At 46.6% G+C, this 23911-nt stretch overlaps 1 protein-coding gene across 9 annotated transcripts in view; it reads right to left on the reverse strand.

The window, feature by feature from the left end:
- Positions 1-23911, reverse strand: part of AGAP1 (ArfGAP with GTPase domain, ankyrin repeat and PH domain 1) — a 392780-nt gene that overhangs the window by 99000 nt on the left and 269869 nt on the right. For 6 of the 9 annotated variants that reach the window (XM_084892385.1, XM_084892384.1, XM_084892383.1 and 3 more), the window contains 2 exons: positions 23485-23653; positions 9965-10123 (listed from right to left, as the gene is read on the reverse strand). In XM_084892385.1, the coding sequence (XP_084748511.1) occupies positions 9965-10123; positions 23485-23653 (328 nt within the window). The remainder of the gene's footprint in view (positions 1-9964; positions 10124-23484; positions 23654-23911) is intronic. The other 3 variants (XM_084892387.1, XM_084892386.1, XM_084892382.1) reach the window with 1 other exon arrangement.

Raw genomic sequence — 23911 nt, forward strand, 5'->3', positions numbered from 1 at the left:
CCCACTCTGCAATTCCGAGCAGGGAAGGGCTGCTGGAAGCAGCTTCGGGGTATTTTTAGTGTCTGGCTGATTCCCTGGCTCGGGCACACAAAAGGAAGAAGTAGGTATATACCAATTTCTTCCATGAAATCCAAGTGCCTTTCCAATTCTAGATCTTAGGACTTCCTCACGGGGGAAGGTGTCTCTGACCTTGGGACAGCGGTGGCCTATGGGACAGGAACACCCCGCAGGCCAGGAGGTGCGGTCTAGGCCGGTGAACTCGGCCCCGCCAGGAGGCATGTGTGTTCGGGCAACAAAACAGACATGGCACTTATTTGATGAGGATGAGTGGAGAAGGAAAGAGCGAAGATGCTGATACTAATGAGAAAAGCATGGTACTTATGAGCTTACTATGGAAAAGGGGCACAAGAATGGAATTCAGTGGGCATGCCCATGGGCAGACCCAGAGCCTGGGACACTCGGGGCATTCAAGGCAATCAGGTGAAGGAAGAAGGCAGAATGGTGACAGGGAGACACCTGCAGGTCACACCCGATCCTTACCAGCTGGGAGACCTTGGGAAAGTGGTTCTAATTCTCTATGACTTAGTTATCTCATTTAAAAGTAAGGACCATAGCTCCACCTCACCAAGTTGTACGGGCCAGGTATAGAAAGTGCTGAATCCAAGCCAGCACATGGTAAATGATGACATTCAGGTCTCCGAAGCATTCTGTAAAACCAGAGGGACACCCGTACTCACTGAGGCAGACCCTGCTCTGGGCCGTGCGAATAGAGACGTGGACTAGGCAGCATCCGCACCCTTAAGAAACTGTGAGATGACTCAGGGAAGATGACAGATAATAAAATCACTGAGTAAATTCTGCAGGTGGTTAGAACGTGACAAGTGGTAAGGAAAGCAGCGGAGAGGGCTGTGGCCATAAAGGCCTTAGGTGTACGGTGAGAGGTTCTCGGCACGGCACGTGACAAGGCCCTGTGGTGGGCTCACGGGAGAGGGATGCTGCCACCGGTTTGTAGGACAATGACACCTGGCATGGACATAAGCATCTTCCGAGTTATTCCATAGAGAGCAACCTTTTCCTGGCTCCCGGCTACCCCCTGGTAGGAGTTTACCAAAATTTATTTAACCAATCCCCTACTGCTGGTCATAGAGGCTGTTTCCAATTTCTGAACTGTTTTTAGAGCAGAAACGTAACCTGTTAATAGTTAAAGCCAGTATGACATAATCCAATTTTTGGAAATAAATAAAGAACACAGACAAACTGAAAAGGATATATTCCCCCAGACTAATATTTTACTGCTGGAGTATTTTGTTTTGTTTTTAACAGAAAGCTTCCCTGCATTTTCAATTTTTCCAAATTACAATGTTTTATGATCAAGGGAAAATGCCAAGCTGTTATTGCAAAAATCAAGGAAGGGAACTGGAAGCTAGCCCCTTGCTAGCAGGAAGAGGCGGGTCTTAAATAGGTGGACCTAACACACGGGACATCAACGTCATATTGTGTCCCAGCCACACGGTGATGTCACACTCATTTGCTGGGAGCACTTTTACACAGAACATTTATTACTGATGCTTCCAGAAAAGAGAATTTAAACATGAAAAAGAACATAATTAATGCAATTTTAAGGAAACAAGGAGTGTTGTTTGAAAGGACAAATAAATTCTTTCAAAAAACAATCATCATCCAGGAACTTGCATTGCACTTCGGTTCACCGGACGGTGGGAGCCCGCAGAGGAGGCGTGTGAGAGAGCCAGGTGCTGGCTTGGTAATAACCGGACCTTGGCTGCTTCAGATGGTCTCACGTGATGATAATTTTTCCGGAGCGTGTGGCCTGGGCGGATGTGCAGCTTTACAAATCTCATCTGGGGGCCTGACCTGTGTCTGGCTGGCGCTGATGGATGGGGGCCTGACATGCCCCCAGACTTCAATTTCCTCTGTACCTGCCCCCCCGCCCCCCCACCAAAAGGCCCAGAGACAGAGAGCCCTGCTTCTGGACACAGGCTTCCAGACATGCTGACGTCCAGGAGAAGCAGCCAGAAGATGCCCAGGTGCTGCCTGGGGGGTGGAAATGCTTGTTTTGCCTTCTGCATTAATGCAATTTTTGATGTAAAACGAACAGAGGATCAACAGCTGTTCGAAAGTGGTGTTTCCAATCTCAGACAACTAGACTTAAAATTGTGAAACACTGGCAGCAATGGTGCTTTCTAATGATACTATTCATAGAACATATTTCTAATGCGGTAATACTTATTTCAGTGATAATTTCAGAGTCCAGCTAGGAACGACTTATTGACAAATACGATGAAAACACTGAGTGCCCACTGGAAAAGATAACAGACAAAGCTGTGAACGTGGTCAAATGCTGCAGAGAGCAACTCTCATATTAGACCTGAATTCTTCTGTTTTTGTTTATAAATTTATTGATTTTTTTTTTTTTTTTAGAGAGTGAGAATAAGGGGGAGGGGGAGAGAGCTAGAGAGCGAGAGAGAGCGAGAGAGCGCACATTGGTTTGTTGTTCCACATTATCATTTGTTGTTCCACATATTCATGCATTAGTTGGTTGACTCCTTTATGTACCCCAACCAGGGATCAAACTTTAATGCATTGGGGCAACACTAACTGAGCTCCCAGCCAGGGCTAGACCTGAATTTTTAAATAGCCACCACATAGAAAGATCGGTGTGGGAAGTGTATGACATACTTATCAATAATATTAAGCCCCCAAACTCTGTTTTAGATGTAACTGTTTTCTTGTAAATACTTGCACATTTTAAGAGACACTGAAATATACATGGAAACACTGCCATGCCACTGTAATAAGATTTTAAAGTCCCAGGCAGAAATAATGTCGCAATTAAAATAGCATTTATAATAACTAAATATGTTTAACTGTTTCTTCATATAAAAGAGTAAAATTTTAAGTCATTTAAAATAACCCATCTGTTTCTCCATGATATAAAAATTTTAGTATCATTGTATAATTAATATTAATACCGCTTTTTGTTAATAATCTTATCTGTCAGATAGTAAAGCAAAGATGTAATGAAAGATATATATGGGAAGAAGTCTAAGGATGTAAAACCAAGGCAATATACAGACACTAACAGAGAAAATACACAGAGCGTTAGAGAATAACTCTGACCAACCATTACAAAGCTGTCTGTCAGCTGTATCCACCATCCTCTCTCCCCCCGCCCTTCACTTGCATTTCCAGAATCCCTCCTCCCCCACCCTCACTTCTATTCCTTTCTTCCTGGTACCTAAAAATGTAAGTCCTTTAGGCCTTTCCCTTTCTGCCTGTATTTATAAATTCTATAACAGGGAGTGAGGAGAAATTGAAAAAGATCTGACAGTATGATTGACTTTTCTTAAGTAATTATTTGATTCATACGTTGGGGACCTGAGCGAAGCATGTGCCCTCTAGCCTTCTGAGCTCTTACTGCATTTTATGGCCCCAATAGGGCCTGTCTTCTCTGGGGCCACTTCCAAGTATACCTGGGCACCATTGCCCGTGATAGCATGCCTACTACACATGTGTTACAGGCTCTGAGAAAATGCTTAGTAATTTACGCTTCAGACCAGCCTTGGTTTCAGAATGCAAACATGAGTGTCTGAGCCAGCGCTCACCCTCGTTTCACTTCTCTCCGCCGGACAAAGTACCTATATTTCAACTTGTTTAAGGGCTGTCTATCCTCCTTTCCCTCTAGAGACTGGGAACATGGCCAGGGCCAGGGCCATGGGTGCCACACAATAGGTGGTCCACAAAAAGTTGTGGAATAAATGAAATAAAACACCTGCTGGGAAATGCACCTAATTAGATCATCCCTACTGAACTTAGTGCGGCTTTACTGACGATTCTGAAACGAGTTGAGATAATCTAAGGTAGGGAACTCAGTTTTAAATTCTAGTCATTATTTGAAACATGCACAACATGCATGCGATGGCCCCCTGTGGGTGCTGGAAGCTGTATCCATCCCAATCCACATGCTTTGTCTCAGGCGCACCAGCTATGTTGGGAAACAGATCCTGGAGCACCATCAAAGCATTGTTATAAAAAACACTTAGCCTGAAAAATGCAAAGAATTTTATCACTTAAGATGGGCAGGGGCCTTGGGCTCATTTTGCAAGCCCACCGCACCACCCGCCACCCGCCACCACGGCCCATTCCTCTTTGAGGCGGTTCTAGTGAAGACAGACAAGAAGCCGACACAGGGCGATAGGGTAGAAAGTGGGGGCAGGGCGCCCCCTTCTGACTGGGTGGGAGACGAGCAGGAGGACAGTGTAAGCCAGGTCTCCATGAAAGGGAGAAGAAAAGGCAGTCTGGGGAAGTGGGTAGAAGACCACAGAGGCGGAGCCTTGGTCATCTGCATCAGGGCTTCAGGACCTCAGCACGGATGGCATTTGGGGCCGGCTCTTTGCTGGGAGGCGCCATCCTGCACTCTGCAGATGATTCAAAAGCCTCTCTGGCTTCTTCCCACGGGATTCCAGTAGCATGCCCCCTCCCCTCCCAGTTGTGATAATCCAAGAACATCTCAGACATTATCCTGGGGAAGGGGCATCTCGCCACTGGTCCAGATGAAGATACTGAGGCCCAGAGGGGCTGAGCGATGTGGTCCAGGTGTTAACAGCCATCGGCAACAGTATCCCTTTCCACCATCTGTTTGAAAGGATTTCTAGACTTCTGCCAGGGAAAATGAGAATGGCTGGCCTTCAGCATGAAACGCACGGCTCCCCGTTCTGATGTGGAGGGCAGCGGTCCCCCTGGTCAGCACCTGCTGCTAGAAATAGCTGATCGGAAGGAACTAAGGAGGCCAAGTACAAAGTACAAAGCCTGATTGGGAGGAAGAAAAACATGCCTCCTACCCCCTGCAGCCAGGGACCCCAGGAAGCTCCTGCTGTCTCGTTGGCGGCGTGCGGAGAAAGGAAAGCAGGCTCTGAGCCGAGAAGGGGCTGGGGTCATCCCTTTAATTAGGCAACTAGCTGGCTGAGGGAACAGACGCTGCGGCGGAGACGGGGAGTGCCCAGCGCTGAGAGATGAGAGCCCACGGGCCCTTTAACACCGAGCTGAGCGGAAGGTTGATGACAGACCCCAGGGAGTGGGCTCTGAACGCCGGCCAAGGTCTGGGAGGAACCGGTGATAAAGGAAAAGTTGAGGATAAGCGAGACGAGGGAAATGTCTGTCTATATCATAGTTCCTTAAAAAAGCAATCCCTACGAAAAGGTAATCAAGTTTTTAAAACACAATGTGTTCATGCTAAGTATTCACTGCTCTAAAACATCGCAGAGCAGAAAAGATAAACTTTGAAGTCAGAAAGACCTGGGTTTGAATCCTGACTACTTATTAGGAGTGTGGTCTTTAAGTTTCTCAGCCTCTTTCCTCAGCGATCAACATGGATAATGCTTCTCGGGAGATGAGAGTGAGAAGCCAAGCTCCTGCCACAGAAGCAGATAACAACAAAGGCAGCCCATGTGGGTGGGCTCCCCTGGCCCCTCATTAAAACCCTCCTACATAGCAAGCCTCCTGGCGAGAGTTTCACGCTACCACCACCTGCTGGTCACATACTAAAATTGCCAGCATACTATCCAAGGAGAAGGAAAAAAAGTGCTCAGATGTAAAAGCAAAAACTGATGAGCAGACAGCAGCCTGGGGGACCCATAGCTGAAACACATGCTGGCTCCCCGGGGAGGGAGAAACGACAGTGAGAGCCAAAGCGGAACCCTGTGTTTCTAGAAGCCTGTCATTAAAACAGCCACACAAATGCATGCTCATAATGGGGGGAAAAAATACGTCAACATTAGCAACGGCTCAAATGCTTCAGCGCCACAAACCACTGTCTGGTAACCGCAGGTTCTGACGGGAAGACAGGAGAGGAAAGGGTGAGGAGGAAATTCGCGTGAGCTCACGCACATCTTCCCCGGAGAGGAGGGAGATGGATATGGTTTCATACTCGATGCTGACAAGGCTGGACGAGGGCCCGGTGGAGGCGGGCTGCCTGAGAGTCACTTGAAGCAATACGATATATTGGCGGTGATGGCCAGTCAGTGTGGAAGATGAACAGTTGGAATGAAGCAATCGGCGGAGGGGTGGGGCCAGCAGAACAACCTGCCAGTCAAGAGGCGGGGGAAGCCTGGCTGCCACGGCAACAGCAACAGTTAAGGCCCTGGGGCCAAGGCTGGCACTCAGAGCCCCCGCCTGGGCTGGGGCCGCAGCGCAGGTGTGATGCATCTAAGCGGCGTTTTGCCTTGGAGTGAGCTATGACAACCAGGTGTGCCACAGATGACCCCAAGGGTCCCCTCCTACACACAGCTAAGCTAACGCCGGGCTAGTGCTTCTAGAGAAAATCACCTATAGAAAAAGTGATTAATCAAAAAAAAAAATAAAAAAAAAAAATCACACGCTCCCAATAAGATTCAAGAAAACCCTCAGCCAATAGCTGCTGCAGAGGTAATTGCTCTGAACCTATCAATAAAGCTCAGCTGCCCCTCATTGACTGCAAACACCGATTTCTTTCACCCGGGATTATAAGTTGGTGTTCCCGGGCGCACTCCGGCCATTACGGTGATAAACAGTTTGAACCACAACAGGCTCTGACATGTAGATCAATTCTGGGACCATAAAGAATCTGCACAAGGGGTTCCAGGACAGGAATTTACAGCCACCAGTTTTTATTCCCTCTCGCTGCAAAAATTACTTCTGTCAAACACTTAGGAGAGTGAGGAAAAATGTAAAAAAATTAATTTTTCATGGACTATGGGAACAGCCCTTTTCAATGCAGAAGCCCAAGATGAATATGTGTCTGCATTTAAAAAAATTACGCCGGGCAGCACGCGGCGGCTCGGCGGAGGGGGGACCCTGTCCTCCGCGCTGCCTGCGAGCCCGCCGACGCCGATCTGAAACCCTGAGCGGAGCTGTCTGGGTTTTCTCGGAGGGCAGGTGCGGGTCTCATGTTAGCGACGCCAAATTACATTAGACATTTAATTTTAAACCTCGGGTACTTAAATGCAAAGCCTCGCAACGGCAATAGTCATAAAGCGGTGGGGCACGCTGGCGCACAGAGCTCATTCTTCCTTTCTTCCCCCCTCCATTTACCCAGCGCCTCCTCTTCTGTGCTCAGCGCACTACGAAGTGAGCGCCCTCATTAGGAGTTGCTCACAGCTGCTTGCAAGACAGACCCCCGGGGTCCCCGTGCCCGAGTCGGGAAGACTTGGCCAAGTTCTCCGGAGCCAAAGTCTTCATTCAGTGTGGACCAAGGGGCAGAGAAAAATGGCATCCCTCCCGATGTAGTTATTGTGATAATGTTTTACAATAAGAAGCATATTCACGGATTCACGGTCATTTGAATTCAAAAGCTGCTTATGACAACCAGGGCATTTGAATTCAAAAGCTGCTAGCACAGGGTAGGCTTTTTATGACTCCAACATCCAAACGGAAGACTCAGGGGAAGATGAAAATGATAAAAAATAAAATAAAAAAAAGAGAGAGAGAGGGTGGGGTTTGTATCAACTGCCAGGTACAAAGGACGAGCGTGGCAGAAAGCTCTCCGTCCTGCTTGTGCCTTTTGTGACTATTTTCCTAGCACGGGAGGGAATGTTGGTGCCCGAGCTGAGGTCTTGCAGTCCATTCATAAATGCGTTTTCTTGAAGTCGTTCGTCAGATCCTGTGCCTGTGCATTCATTAACCATGGCTCAGGTCTGGCCCCTTGGCAACTGATGAAGGCAGGGATGGCGCCATCCTCCTGGCAGGCGGACAGGGCTTCTCCACCCCCAGGTGTCCCGGAATCACTCATGGGGTTCGGTGACATGCAGTTCCGATAGGTAAATCTCTCTCAAGTTCTCCATCCGCATCCCACAGCAGGCTGGTACCAGGCACAGTCTTGGGTTTCTTATCTCCTTGCTCTCTAACATTGGGGAGCCTGACTAGTCTTTAGCAAACATACTACATGAATTAAGAAAGGTGGCCCCAGGGCACTTAATATATAAGAGATCACTCTGCAAATTAAAAACAGCATTCTTGTACAGGTGACCTTGTTCTCCTACAGGTGTTTTATAAATATGTGTGCGATCAACTTCTGTGGGAAGAAACTTCCAACCCTACCAAGGTCAGGAAATAGTGTCTTTTCAGGATTTGGTGGCACAGCCCATGGCACACAAGGTGCAGCCAGGCGCAGAGCTACGATGGAGAGGAACGCAAGCCACTTTGTCCAGGAAAGAACAGTGCGGAAGCCCAAATAGATTGGATTCTAGATTAATATGCTGCTTCTAACACCCTTTCTTGGACTATAGACACTGAAGTCTTAAAATATTCTGAATGTAAGAAAGGCATAGATTGGGGGTGATGCCTTTTTTTTTTTTTTTTTTTTTAGAAATTTGTTTTTCTAACCCCCCTTCAGGTAAGAAGACTTCTGTGGTACTTCTGGATTTTTTCTGTGACTCCCAGAGCACCTAGGCGGCAGAACCTAAAACTGTCCCTCTACAACCAGGCAGTGTTGGTGACTAGAAGGCGGGGCGCTGGGGGCGGGGGCGGGGACGTGGATTCAGAGTTCCACCCTCCAAGGTAGAAGCCACCTCCACAGAAGGTGGCGAAAGAATAACCCCAATCAGCTAGGAATACTAACACTAAATGAAAAATAAACGCAGTTTCAAAGTATCTGATAAGATAACAATTAAATAGGTGAACTGCCTGCTCCTTTTAAGATAAGCAACACCTATAACAACAGAAGGTGCTCAGTACATAAGACGCAAACATGGGTTGTGCTGTGCGCCTTGAAACTACGCGAGGGAGGAAGGACCCCCAGGTAGCAGGTGTGAATGCAGAGGCTTTCGGGGGTAGGGGGTGAGGGGTCTCCTGAGGCCTCCTGGACGGCAGGTGGGGCAATGACAGTGGCACTGATGTGTGTCACAGGAAGGACCCCGGGCTGCTGGGGCAGGTGATGCCTGGACATCACAAGGGAGTCATTTCCAAGAGGAGGATCCTCTGCATCAGGGCTCTCAGGGGACAGTCATGATTTCAGACGAAAGCAGAGAGCCTGGAAGAGTCCCTTCGCAGGGTGAAGGCGACCCCTGTCCTCTCCCGCAGCACCTGAGCCGGATGCTGGCTCAGGGACGCTCCACTCCAACCCCAAGCCCCAGCCCATCGAAGCCCTCCCTGCCTCAGCCTCCCGGGAGCGGCCTTTACGGCCTCCTGGCTGGGTCTGGGGACGTCTTCCTTGAAGGCCTGGTGTGGAGTCCCCAGAAAATGGATGGTGTTTACCTGCAGCAGCAGCTGGTGGGTCTACAGGGAAGACCTGACGCCGAATCTTTTAATTAGAACAAATTACGCTAAAATTACTCAGAAGCTCTGTCTGATAGATGACATACAACGGTGGGAATTCCTTAAACACCGGTGAACAGGCCGCAGGCAAAGCGCCACAGGCAGAGCTGATGCGGGAAGCAGGCAGCCCGACGCTGCAGGACTCGACTGGCGCACGCACCCCAGGGCAGTGCACGTGTTTCCCCAATAGGTGGGCCCGCAGAAAAGGGGGAGACCCTCCAAAATATCCAGGATAGAGTGGGAATACTGGAGAATGAACTATGCATTTTCCTTTGGTGGAAACCCCCTTACACAACACAAAAGGAGCACCGATGGAGGGAGCCAAGTGCAGAAAGCGAGACCCAGGGCATGAAGTCTGCCGTTCTCTCTCAGCCCTGCTGTCACGTGAGCCTCACTAAGCTGCCTGCCCTGTTTGCCTGCGGCCTCGGTTTCCAAACCTGTCACACGTGGGTATGAACAGCTACACTTCCCCGAATCGAAGAGGAACACATGAGCGATGCAGCCCATCAAGGAAGACTAGATGTGCAGGACCCAGGCGTCGCCTCAGGCGCTGCCGCAGAGTGGAGAGCAGAGTGCTTAGGGGGCCGGGGCCGGCCCCCGGCCTACAACCGAGGACCATGAGGTGGCCGCGGGTCCGTGGGGCCGCGTCCTCTCTTACCACTGCTGATGGCCGAGTTTGCAATGACCGTAGCCTCGCTCCACTGGTCGGCACTGGAGACTGAGTAGGACCGCTGCTGCATGCCGTCCGGTCGGCTGTTGAAGGAGCCCAGGCTGACGCCGCTGGCCATCTGAGACCCAGATGCACTAGTGACATTCCCTAGGAATAAACAAGGCGGGTGAACACTCTGTGGACTGCAGACCCCAGAAGCCAGCTCCAGTTAGTCTACGGGGCCTACGCCCCTGTGCACCGTGGGCCCTGCCACCGAGGGAGCTGTCGTCCTGCTAAGGCGGAGGCAGAAGCTTCACACAGAACAGTATTCGAGAGGAACAAGAGGGTGCAGTGAGACTTGGGTGCTTGGCAGAGCATGGTGAGGGGCTCATGCCTCCGATGACTGAACCCGAAATGATCCCACACAAAGACACCCGGCACAACCACCGCCTCTAGAGGGAGCCGCGGTGCAGACAGGGGACTCCCTTGAGGAGAAAGCCAGCAAGGAGGGCCCTACAGGAGCTGCCAGGTGAAAATGACCACCACCGGGAGTCCATGTTGGTGCCAGAGGACTGTGTCCATGGTGAAGATATACTTGGCAATCAACACAAATCAGAGTTCCTGGATACATGTGCTGGGAAACCAGGCAGGTTTACCCTTGACCTTGAACAGATGAGCCAGAGGAAAAACCACCTCAGCCGCTCCACGGTGCACATGGAAGGTGATGAAAAAGAAGCCGTTGTGACTTAGGGACTTGCATTAGCTGCTCAATTCAACGTGAATTCCTTTCTGGTTGCACTGATTTTGGGTTCCAGGCCTTTCTCTACCACTCCGCCCACCATACCTTGTTCCTGGTGAGCTGTTAGTTTTATGTGCAGAGCCTCAAAGGGATTAGGTTTCTTTTTAAAAACTTCTCTTCAATTGTTTTATTTTAAAGCATATTTTTTATTAGATTTATTGGGGTGACATTGGTTAACAGGATCATATAGGTTCCAAGTGTACATCTCTATGATACAAGATCTGGATATGGCACAGTGTGCCCACCACCCATCCTCCAACTGCTTCACTTTAGAACCAATTAAGTTTTAAATTGTTTTGAAAAAACAACAACAGAACCTTCTGAACGAAAGGGTGTGGTCTGGGCCTTCTCTTCCCCTTGGGGGTGCTGATGCCCACACCCACGAATCAGAGTTGATTTAAGGATGAGGCTCCTCCCAGACCCCTCCGGGGGCACCCAGGCCCCTTTCCAAGCCGGCATACTTTTGGGTGTAAGAGACGACGCTCCAACCAACTGAGCGACTGGGCCAGGACTCAAGATTCCTCTTTTTATTTCATATCCTCCAAGTTAAAACCATACAGACATGCATAAACACATCCACCAGAGAACACGTATAAGAATGTCCTCAGTGATATTTAATGGCTGAAATGTCCACTCATTCACTGATACCTCTTAGTGTATCCACAGGATGGAATATTACACCCAGTAAGAATGGATGAACTATGACACGGGCCACAAAGGACCACAGAGAGGATGTGGAGCAAAAGAAGACAAGTGAGAGAGCACCAACTGTTACGGTCCCATCCAACGGTTCAAGATCAGCAGGCAAAACTCACCTGGAGCGTGAGAAATCAGATGGCCATCACCCTTGAGTGTATGTGTATGTGTGTTTGGGGGGAGGTGTGGGCAGTGGCAGGAGGTGGCCCACAGGGGCTTCCTGATCTGTGTGCTGGTCACCTATACCCTTACTTAGCTATAACTTAGGACTTTGCACTTTCTTCGTGTACATTATATAAATAACATCTACCCCCCCAAAAACAACAACAACAACAACAAACAAATAAAAAAACCACCACCACAGATCATCTGAATGGTTTGTGAATTCAGAGGTTAGGCCAGGAGTCAGGTGGGGCAGTAGACAGTTTCACCAAAGAATGGCCCAGCCCTACAAAGTAGGAGACGCTGGTGTCCCTAGGAAGCAGATCACAACGGGCCCCCTTTGGTATTGTCTCAGTATTTCCCCCAAAATCCATCCGTGCTACTATGATTCACAGGCCCATGTCCTGGCCCATTCCTGAGCTCAGCGACAGTGTCTCCTCAGACACCCCGTGGAGCTGGGGCTGCTGGCCGATTCGCAGGGGGCAGCCCAATTACCATGCTAATCCCGGCCTAGGGCCATCCCCTTGATGTGGGTGTGCGTGTGCTCACTGGGCCGCCCTGATTAGCCGCTTCCTTCTGTCAAAAGCCCCAGATTCTTCCCAAAGAATAATTTTAGCTTTCCGCATAGCCCTGAAGTGTACGAGTTGATTTGAAAAGGTACTTACCTCCACCATATGCTATTTTTCTTTAAACAATTTGCATTTCAAAGTGAACATGGCATTTATATCTGAATGCACATCAGTGTGTTGCCTGAACTGATCTCAAAGGAGCATGAAGAAGATGCTGGTTTTCTATTGAGCAAGAATGTTTTCATCCACCAAATGACATCAAAGCCAGCGTTCCTCTTTTAAGCGATAGGATTATTATATTAAAAATAGCCTGCTCTGACTTAAAAAAAAAAAAAAAGAGAGAGAGAGAGACTCTGAAATAGGCTTTTCATAGCATTCAAGTAAAGGCTCATCAACAATCATTTCTTTTAAAATACAATACTTTGCTCACTGCCCCGTCTGATTTGGGTCCATCTTCAGAAACCAGACATAACCTTGTCAATGGTTTGAACTAGGAAACAATACCTGGCGTGTGACTTATTGGTTAAATTGCCTGAAAAAGATCAGCGACTCTCAGCGACAAGTGATCCTGAAGTTCATGTTACAGTGAGATACTTGGGGAGCAAAACCCAATGAGGACTCTAAGAGTAAGTGAGAGTAGAACCAGCATTTATTTCCCCTGTGAAGCTTTCATTAAAAAAAAATCATAACTATAGGACTGTGATGGACAGAAACTCCCTTCTCCCCTCGGAGGCCTCACCCTCAGGAGTGTACGGAGATGACTGCTTTTGTAGGTCCATTCCCAGTCCCACGTAGCTGCCAATGGTGTAAAGGCTCAGAGAGTGAGGTTAGCTTGCAAACCTACATGTGCACCACACCCTGCTCTGCATGCAATGGGAAAACCAGATTTGCCGGAATCAGGACTGGATTTTGCAGGCATTTCTAAGCGCGCCATCACTTCTAACTAGGCCTTCACCATCTGTCCCATCTTCTAATTATAACCCCAAAAAGAATATAATTCACAACACTACCATAAAAAGTGAGATCCAAATGATTTAAGTGCCCTGAGCAGGGCCCACTGGCCTCACTGTTTGCCCTGGAAACCAGCCTCCTTCCTGGCCACCAGGACTTCAGGCCAAGAGGACTGTCTCCCAGGACACACGCAGTATCTCGTCTTAAAGACGTAGGCCACCAGGACTCTGCCTTTTGTGGTATTTGTTTTGTAAAAGTGCCATTTAACACATCTACTGAAGTAGAAATCTTGTGTTTCTCAGACTACAGTGCATTTTTTTTTTTTGTAAAATATTTTCCACAGCATGTTTACCAGAGAAAAAAGGGATGTACAGATTCCAGACGCAGTTGTAAGGGGAAATGTAATTACTACCAAATACAATACGCTCAGAATTAAAATCCTGGAACTAGACAGTGCACTGATATTTCCTGAAATGTGGAAACAGTTCTTTTCTTCTGACTTCTCCCTATTCTAATTATGATGCCAAGGGGGGGAAAATGGGAGTCTTTTGTCATATAAATTTCTTAAAGGTTATCTTACAACATGATACAGCTATAAAAGTAATGAGATAGAAGTCTACAAAAATTCCATCTCATTTTTCTTATAACCATGGAGAAGATGTGATTTTATATTATACTTTTAAAAAAAAATTTTAAAAATATTTTAGAGAATGGTAGGAAGGGAGGAGGCAGAAACACTGATATTTGAGAGACACATGATTAGTTGCCTCCAGCACCCACCCCGACTGGGGCCAGCTATCCAACCTATAGTCCAGGTACGTGCCCTTGACTGAAACCCTCTGGTACATGGGCCAGTGCTCTAACCACTGAGCACATTTGCAAGGGCTACATTATACTTCTTTGATATTTTCCATTTCCTTACACTTCGCATGTTGTTCCATTATCTTCATAATAATTTTAAATAGTATATAACATATTACTGATTAAATGTAGATAATTTATATTACTATTTTTTTTTTATTTTTTTTTTACTTCTGGATAGTTTTGATTGTTTCCAGTCCCTCGTTATTATAAACAATACTGCAAAGGACATCTTCTACTTTCAGATATTTTTCTTAGGATAGAATCCTAAAAGTTATTATTGGGTCAAACAGTATTAGCATCTTTCTGACTCATGATATATGTTTCTAATTAATTTTCTTAATGCCCAGTGGACTAAAAAAGATGGAACCTGGCATCTGGAAAACAGTTCAGTTCATAATTTGCAAAATGGAAAATAATAATAATGAAATGGTGATAATAAGAATATGCCCATGCAGTTGGTATAAGGCTTCAATGACATAAGCAGATCTTGTCCTCTAGATTCTTATTTGGTTATTTAACCGCCCCCATCCCCAATCAATCCAATTGTTTAGTTTTGCTATGCATAATAATTTTATCTTTAAAATTGCTGCACGTCCACCCTTTATGATGATAAATGCAATAGGCGTGGTTAGTACAAAATTCATTTTTATTTGACTGCATTGTGTTGAGGGGAGCTTTCTTGGCTACCACTGAATTATCTAATCCCTTTGAGGGAGGAAGCCCAGGTGGTCACAGGGCTCCACCCTCCGAAGAGCTCGCAGATACAGAAATCATGTTGGGGGAGAGCACCGAGGAACGCCTGCGTTCATCCTGAGGACGCCGAGGTGGGCTTCATGTGTGTGGGTCAGGATGCGTTTGGGTATGAGCTCTCACCAGACGCCCCCCAGAAAGACGGACTTCCTCTGTGGGCGGGTAACGACAAAGCACTGGACACAAGGCCCGCGATAGCTGAATGCCAAGCCTGCTCTCCTCCATCAATTCTCCTACTGATGTGGGAATGGGAGTGCAGCAAGCAGACCGATCATGGGCTTGACTCCATGCCGAAGGGCTTTCCCAGGGCCCAGGTTCCAGCCAAGGCCGGGGCCGAGGCCAGCGGTCGGATACCTCTCTGAGGGGGCTGGAACTACTCCCAGAGACCCGTCTCCACGCCCACCTCTCCTGTGGTTGCTCTTCCCATGAAGCATGATGCCAACACCTGAAACACTATTTCTTCACCAAACATACTTTGTTTGTTAGCTTGTTAATCCTTACCTGAGAATACTTTTATTATTGCTTTTTCAGAGAGAATGGGAGGGAGGGAGGAAAGGAGAGAAGGGGAGAGAGAGAAATCGAGAGAGAATGAGAGAAATATCGATGTGAGAGAGACACACTGACTGCTTCCCGCACATGCCCCAACAAGGGGGGGCAGGAAGTGAACCCGAAACCCAGAGACATGCCCTTGACCGGGAATCAAACCCTCTGGTGTGTGGGCCAATGCTTTAACCACTTAGCAGGGCCAAGAATACATTTTTGAGCCAATCATACATTTTTGAAAGGAAAAAAAGGTTCTGAAGCAATTTTCACTTACTTGTAGGGACTCTGTTCCCATAGAGATGCATACAGCTCAGTATCTAACATCCCTCTTTCACATTTAACTGAATTCACTAAGGACCAAGTTGCTTTTGTCAGTTCTTACAGCAAAAAGCACTCCATTTAGAGTTCAAGGAATTGAAGGCTTCCTTAAACCGGACAGTGTGATTTTGATTTGTAATGGCACCGCGTCCAGCGATCTGACCAGGGAAGGTGCAGCGGAGGGGCCGTTGTCTGGAAGAAGGCAAATGGCACTCATCCTCAGTGTTTATCACTTACGTCGAACAGGATGGTGATACAAATATTCACTTAATTAAAAAATAATCGCTGGGTCACAACACTGGGAGAGGATAACAAAGAAAGAGAAATAATGGTCTATGCCTCAAAGAGCTTACAGTTTAATGATGGGAAAACAGAAAACAAATTTGCCTGTCTCAGGGGGAGATATGTAACAGCAGAAGTAGTTGATGGTAAGGTGCATTTCTCCCAAAAGCTGAAGACGCTGCGACTCTTCAGCTTAATTTCAGATGTGCCCCACGTCCTGAAATTTCGGCCTAAGAGAAACCTCACAAAACACTTCTTTTCCCCGCCCAAAATAAAAACTTTTTAAATAGCCACCGAAACCTACTCCAATAAAACCTGGTTTGTGAACGCGTATTATCATCAGATGATACTGACTTTTGGATTATTTTGCAGCAAAATAATTCACCACCAGGAAGCATCCCACCAAGCTGCTAGGAAAGCATTTAGCAAACACACGCGACTTATACATTGACTTATACATTGGAGGATTCAATGTTGTAAACAAAGTCCCCAGTGTGGGAAGTTAATGGGGGAGGGGGGTGCGGGCAGAAACGGGGCGAGGGGCCAGGTTCTGAGGTTCTGAGGAGCGGGAGGACTCCACAAACCCGAGGAGACACACGGGGCCGTGCACAGCCCATCCGCACACGGAACAGACTCCGGAGTTATTAAAATGTTTTCTAGACCATTTGAAACTAAACAAAGAAAAACTTTGTTTCTCTGAGACAACCACAGATCGAGTTTGGATGTTGCTTATTTTTTTTTTTTTTTTTAAATAGCTATTACCACTGTAACAGCAGCTTAGCGACGCGGCCTCTGCAGTGTGAGCAGTTTTGATAAACAGCCTCTGCGGGCCACACAACGGGGATAATGTATCCTTAAGTACCGCCAATGAGCTGCCATTCTGCACAGCCAATTACTTCTGTGCGTCTGTCACTCAAAGGAAAAATGACTGAGCCCATTAGATGAAACCTTTGTCACTGTTCCTAATGCACTCTTAGGCCTCATTAATCTCCGGGAGCAGCAACAGAGCCGCCGGTGCCTCATCGCCTCCCCCGAACAGGCCCACGTGAAGCCTCTCATCTCTCCCCCAAGTGCACCGCGTTAATCAAGCTCTCCTTATTACCCAGTCCCTGTCACGGCGGAGAGCGCGCTCCCTCTTAAATGCTCTCATTATGACCCATCTTTAGAGCCGGCTAAGTGGAAAAAAAAGAGAGAGGGAGAGAGGGAGAAAGAGGACGGAAGAGAAAGAGGAGAGGAAGAAGCAAGTCCGATCGCATTAATATTCATGACAATAATTAGTATTCTAGGTCACTGAATATTCATGCTATTAGTTTGGTTTTTTATGGGTTTGCTGGATGTCCTGATTACTGAAGTGTGGAGGAAAACAGCATGGTTGAGACTTTAGATGTCAACCGCAGTTCAATACTCAAAACACATCGAGATCCCGCCCCCGCCCCCTGGAAGCGCAGCCTCCGCCCCCGGGAAGGCTGCACTGTTTTGAAACCACTGGAGGCCTTGAAGTGGGGGTGGGGGGCAGGAAGGAGGAAAGGTTTCCTGTGACAAAGTGTCCATCTGGTTAGGATAAACACACAGTCACAGTTGCAAACAGCCAACAAAGACCCACTTTAGGGACAAGGAGGTCTCTGTCAGCTGGGAACACAATGTCACCATCAGGACTCGGGAACAGAGAAGAGGGGACGCACGGGCCTGGAGCACCGTAACTCGAGAGACCTTGGCAAGCCCCAAGGACACTTCTGCCTGCATGCTCCGGTCACGGCCATCACAGGGGGAATACTGTCTGTTGTGTCTACGCAAAGGCTTTATACACAGACTTTATGGCACTAAAAAAATTAATTCAAAACCTGATCCGCTGTCTTCCCTTTTCTTCATTCACGATGAGCAGCCCTGCTGTGATGGACGCCTGACGCAGCTCTGGACTCTCCCTCACCTTGGCCAAGCTTTGGAGGGGCACCGGCGGGTGGGTGGTCCTCCCAAGAACAGACGTGGTACCATCTCCCCATTTTAAAGATGAGGAAGCTGAGTGTAGAGAGACCACAGCACAAGGTCCCAAGATGTGGGGTGTGGGATTCAATTCAGTTTTTCTGACTCCTGAGGCCATTGTGTTTTCCTGCTCTCTACTTCAATGTCAAAATAATTGTCAGAGTTAACATAACAGCCTTCTGTCACATGAAGGTATAATTCTACCAGAGTGGCTGGCCAAAAACTCCGTCAGAAACTACCTAGACATCTGCCTGCCCTTCTTTGGATGTGTACCTGAGGTTACAGGTGAGTAGATTCTCTAAAATGGGACTTCTGATGGACTCCCATTAGAAAGGCAATGTCAGTTCTGAGCCTGAGGAACAGACACGGCAGATACTACAAGAGCTTTCTGAGTGAGTGAGCTTGGAGAAAGGGGAAGACGAGATGGAGAAGGGAAATTCAACAGGCCCCAAAAATATCTTTTGGATTTTTCTTCTCCTTTCCTTTTTTCCCCTCTGGAGTAGATGCTGAAGTAATTAAAAAAAAAAAAAAAAAAAGCCATCAAGAGGAAAATGTTCCATATCTGTCATCTAAAAAGGGGAGAGAGATTAACCAAAGAACTTACATACACATGTGCATAATAACCCATGAATAGACAACAGCATGTTGAAGGCCCGTGCGTGCGTGCGTGCGTGCGTGTGTGTGTGGCTGGAACAGGGTGGAGAGGTCAATGAGGGGAAAAAAGGGATATCTTAAATACTTTCAATAAAGATACACTTAAAAAAAAATCTTTTTTTCTACCTTCATACTTGATTGATAATAGTTTGGCATTGCATAGGCTTTCAGGTCGTTATTTATCCTTAGAAGGGAACTCTCCCATCATCTAGCAGCAGTGTTGTTTTCAGAGGTGAAGATTCCATCGTTCCGTCCTTTGTGGCTAACCTGGCTCTTCTACCTCATTTGTTCTCTACGTTTACAGAGCTTCCTCCCCCATCCATCTCGATGTCCGACTCCTCAGAGAAGGAAAGCCCCAGCATGTCCTTCTCACCTGTAGCACATTTTCTTCTGTTATATCTTTGATTCCCAACAGTGTCATTAGCCATGTTATTTAAAACATTAACTTATCTAGTCAATCTTTTTGCAATCTTTTTTCTTTAATTTTCAATAACTCCTTCATTTTTCAATCTTTTGCTTGTTTTATTTTATGGATACAATAACTAATCCCTTAAATCTTTCTGACAATAGTAGTTATAATTTCACCAAAAATTATAAACTAGTAGAATGGATTAACAAGACAGATACAGGAGCTAAATGAGAAAAGTGTTAATTTTACTAAGGGATAGAAAATAAATTTGAATAAAGTGGGAAATAATTGAGTTCCACGATAGGAAACTGGTCAAGATTCGGGTTTTCTACCATTAGTTGACAGGTTAAAAGCAGTGACAATTGGAGTCACATGAGATTCTTTTTAAGGGGAAGGAGTGGGTTTCAAGTTATTCTGAAGTTTATTGGAAAAAACCAAATGCATGACAATAGCCAAGAAGAATTGGAGGATAAAGCCAGGGTGGTGAATCTGCATCAGGTCAGACAATGTGGGAAAAGCAGATGAATGAAATATATTCTTGAGCACAGACACAGAACTCATTTGATTAAATGAGTTAGTTTACCATAAAGGGGGCCAATAGGATAAACAGGGAAGGGAAACATTCACCATAGAGAGAAAGAACAGTTAGTTATCTATTTGAATTAAGCTTAATTAGATGTCCTATCACGTATAATAGACCCAAATTAACGATGGATTAGTAATTAAATTTTTTTTTTAAAGGACCTGGTAGGTACATAGTCATTCATTATACTATTATTTCAACTCTTTAGTATGTTGGAAAACTTTTACAATAAAAAGTTGGATATGTCTTAAAAAAGAGAAACACTACAATGATAAAACTCAGAAATACATATATATAAATTATGTCCTGATTTCAAGATGATTGAAGGCTTTCTAAGTAGAAACCAGAGAAGTAAAAGACATAATTTATTTATATATTAAAAAAGGGGGACCTCTAAATGTAAGTAAGACCATGTGGTATAAAAAACTAAGAAATTGGGGAAATATAATAAAGTGTTGATATCCTTACTCTACCAAGAGTTCTTACATATCAATAAGGAAAAACAAGCACTCAGTGCAAAAATGGGCAAGGGTTATCTCTAAACAACTACAATGTAAGTAATAAGTACGACTAATAAACATGTGAGATGTTCAACCTCACTACTAATTGAAGAAATCCAAATAAACCAAGCATGAGGAATTTTTATTGTTTATCAGATTAGCAGAGTCTAAAAATGATACTTAAATAGCAATATTAGCAAATGTGTGTGGGTTAAATGGGCACTCACTTTATGGATGGAGGTTTACTACATGTGCAGCCTTTCTAGAAATTAATTTGGAAATATGAATCAAGAACCTTATAAACCATTGAGCAACTGGCCAAAGCCACACATGTACTTTTAAAACAATAATTAGTGTTGTGCACAAAGATTTAGGTATATGCATATATTGGGTCTATGTGAATGGAAAAGTTACTGGGAAGAAAGCTACACAACACTGAACTAATTCACTAACACTGAGATAAAAATATGAATAATAATAAAAAAAGAAAGCAAAAAAGAAAAAAAGAAAGAAACACTTATAGTTAACTCAGAGCTCTAAAACAGAACAGCATAACTCAAATGAGTGGAGAGTGAGGATAAGGGAAAGTACCATGACAGTTCTTTGGCAAATAGCTCCAAAATAACAAAAATAATGCCTATTTTTAACTAAGAGTCCATCCCTTAAAAATAGCAACAATTTACTTCTAATTAAAATTGCTGAGTTTGGATTTTTCATGTGAGGGCACACCCTTTGAACAACAGAACAGAGGGTCACTCACTCTTCCTGGACACGAGCCGATGACGTCACCTGCACACTTAAGAGGAATGAGCCCCGTCTCTCACTGCCACAAATGCCTGTCAGGCACTTTCTCCCCTGAAGTGGTACCTGCTCCTGCAGATGTCCCGCCCCCACTTCCATGGCCCTGCCTGTGAGCCAAATAAGAGGGAAATGGCCAGGTTCCTGCATGGGGATCAACATGGCTCAGGGTCAGCTGGTTTGGCTCAGTGAATAGAGCGTTGGTTTGTGGACTGAAGGCTCTGGGATCGATTCTGGACAAGGGCACATGCCTGGGTTGTGGGCTCAATCCCCAGTAAGGGGCATGCAAGGAGACAGCCTATCAATGATTCTCTCTCATCATTGATGTTTCCATATCTCTGAACCTCTCCCTTCCTCTCTCAAATCAACAAAAATACCTATTTTTTAAATAAGGATGAGTTGTAATAAACTGCCATGGCAAAGGGATTTCAACTGTGCCCCCAACCCGTTATTCGCCCACAAGAAAGAGTCTTCAAGAGAGTGAACTGGGCTCTAAACAATGGGAGAGACCCACACTCCCTCCCTCGGCAGAGGCCCTGACATACCCGACCACATGGGATAGGATAAAGGTTACGTGGCATTTTGGATTTTCTATTTGTTACCCAAAATTACACTTTCCATATGCAAGTGGCAGTTGAGCACTAAAGATCATATATCTGAAGATAAATAAGTTCAGACTCCAAATCTCATGTAAGCAACACTGCATTCTGGGTGCCTGGCTGAGTCCCGCCCCCGCTTCACTCCCAGCACAGCCCTGCCGCCTGGCCAGCCTCTTGGGGTGGAGCTGCTCACACCCCCCAACACTGGGTCTCCCTCCCTGGGTGCACCCCCACCCTGAGCTGCTATATTTACCTGTCTACTTGTCCCCCCCTCCTCCCCCAAAAGGATGCCATTCCTGAGGGCAGGGCTTATCTCGTCTCCTGTGTCCCAGGGTCCTGGACTGTTTTTAGCATGCATTAAAAATTCTATCCATGTTTCTTGACTTGAATAACCCATCTCGACAGATGTGATGAGATGGGTTAGAAGGAGAAGGAAAACCAGCTGGTGATGAGGTGACTAATCCTCATTCTAGAGCTCAGGGACTCATTTCCCATAGCACATCCAATTCCTGGCACATACCTTGTGCTCAATAAATATTTTTATTTTTTTAAAAATATATACTTTATTGATTTTTCACAGAGAGGAAGAGGCATAGAGAGTTAGAAACATCGACCAGCTGCCTCCTGCACACCCCCTACTGGGGATGTGCCCGCAACCCAGGTACATGCCCTTGACTGGAATCAAACCCGGGACCTTTCAGTCCGTAGGATGACATTCTATCCACTGAGCCAAACTGGTTTCGGCTCAATAAATATTTTTAAATAAATAAATACAAAGTAACAAAGACAGCAGTCTTTTCCCTCTTCTTATCCCATAACGCCAGCACACTCCATCCTGAGGGAAAGGTCACCTATGTCTTGGAAGAAGGGTCAGCAGGTCACAGAGACCAGGCAAAATAACCCCCTTCTGGAATGAAGCAAGGTCTCTGTGAACAGAAGGCCCTGGTTCTTTTGATGAGTAGTAACAGTGACGTCTGTATTGGACTTTCTGAGGGTTTTTGGCACTTCCACGTGACCTCACCTGCCACCACATCAGTGACTGCACAGAGGCCAGACCAGGTCGGTCTGATGTGGTAGTGACTCACGGACAGTCAGTTACCTGCCCCAAACCCTTTGACATCAAGCAGCAGAACCCAGTTTCATGGACCCCAGACTCTGCTTTCCCCAACCGATGGATGCTGTTTATGCCGCAGAACTGTGGGGTCAGCACCCCATTCCTCCTCCACAGCATCTCACAGTTCAGAGGGGGACATGCAGCGCCGTTAAGAAGCAGAGACACATACAGAAACCACCACAGAACAGAAGTTTATTCTGGGAAGATTAGATGGAGGGAAGAGAGGGGCTTTTTGCTGGAGGAAGACACAGAGAGGTCCCCGTGTTGCAGGACTCTGAGTTCAGGAGGAGGGCCTGGCCAGTCCCTATACCTTTCCTCCGACAAATAATTGTGGAAGCTCAACGCCACAGTGCCACCGTTTGCAAATACTCCTAACCAAAAAGGAACCATGACATCTGAATGGTTTGCAATTGCCAGGTAAGTCTCAGCACATCTAACTTTGAGAAGGCACAAATTCTCCCTTGAAAGAGAGTAAAGAAAACTAACGCTGTGTTAAAGAATTACATAACAGTTATGACATAAAGCTGAGAGCATTTAAATGCTCCATGGGTCCAAGGGTTTCCTTTAAACCTCTCTCCAAACGGCCTTTTCCCTTTTATATACTTGGTCCCTATGGGTTAGTTAATACAAACCCTTGATCCTTGAACAATTCATTCGTGTTTTTACGAAGGCCCTTTAAATCCTCCATCATGTACACAATCCCACTAGCAACCACCTGGCTCCGGACCACCTCGTGGGCTGGCTTGTGCAGCTGGGACTTTGAGTGCCACCACGTGCAGTCACAGAACCCGCGGGGGAGAGGGAGGGATCACTGGTGGAGGAGATGAGGCTTCTAGACCTCCACCTACAACATCACAGCCAACAGCTGCACACGCCCACCAGCTCAGCACTGTCCCCCGCCAGCACCATGGACAGCGGCAGGCGTAAGGAGTCTCTGGTGCGCCTGCCTTAAGCTTACCTGAATTGGGCGAGATGTGTAAACTGCTCATGTCCTTGGACAGGCCATTGGTTTTGGGGCTGGAGATGGGTGCACAGGCCGACGTGGCGCGGGGGGGCCTCTTCCCGGGGACCTTCACAGTGGTTCTCAGAAGGTCGATCTCTTTCCCGTGAACGTTCTGCATGTAATCCTGTTCAAATGTTAAACAGCCAAGATAGGTTAAAAAGCAGACCTTCTACCAACTGGGACAAGACGGTCTAGTGGATGTCATGAGCTGTAACCCCAGTCCTTTCCCTGGTGGTCCGCACTCTGAAAATAAGGAGGCCCGGACCTGCCTAGCACGGGGGCCTCCCCGTGATACCGAAGTTGGAGCTCTGTCTCCGAGTCCTGCGCTAACCCAAGTCCTGGAGAGACGAGGAGACAAAGCAGACGGCCCATCACAGGGGAC

The sequence above is a fragment of the Pipistrellus hanaki genome (assembly GCF_964339955.1).
Source record: "Pipistrellus hanaki genome assembly, chromosome: 8".
NCBI classification, from domain to species: Eukaryota; Metazoa; Chordata; class Mammalia; order Chiroptera; family Vespertilionidae; genus Pipistrellus; species Pipistrellus hanaki.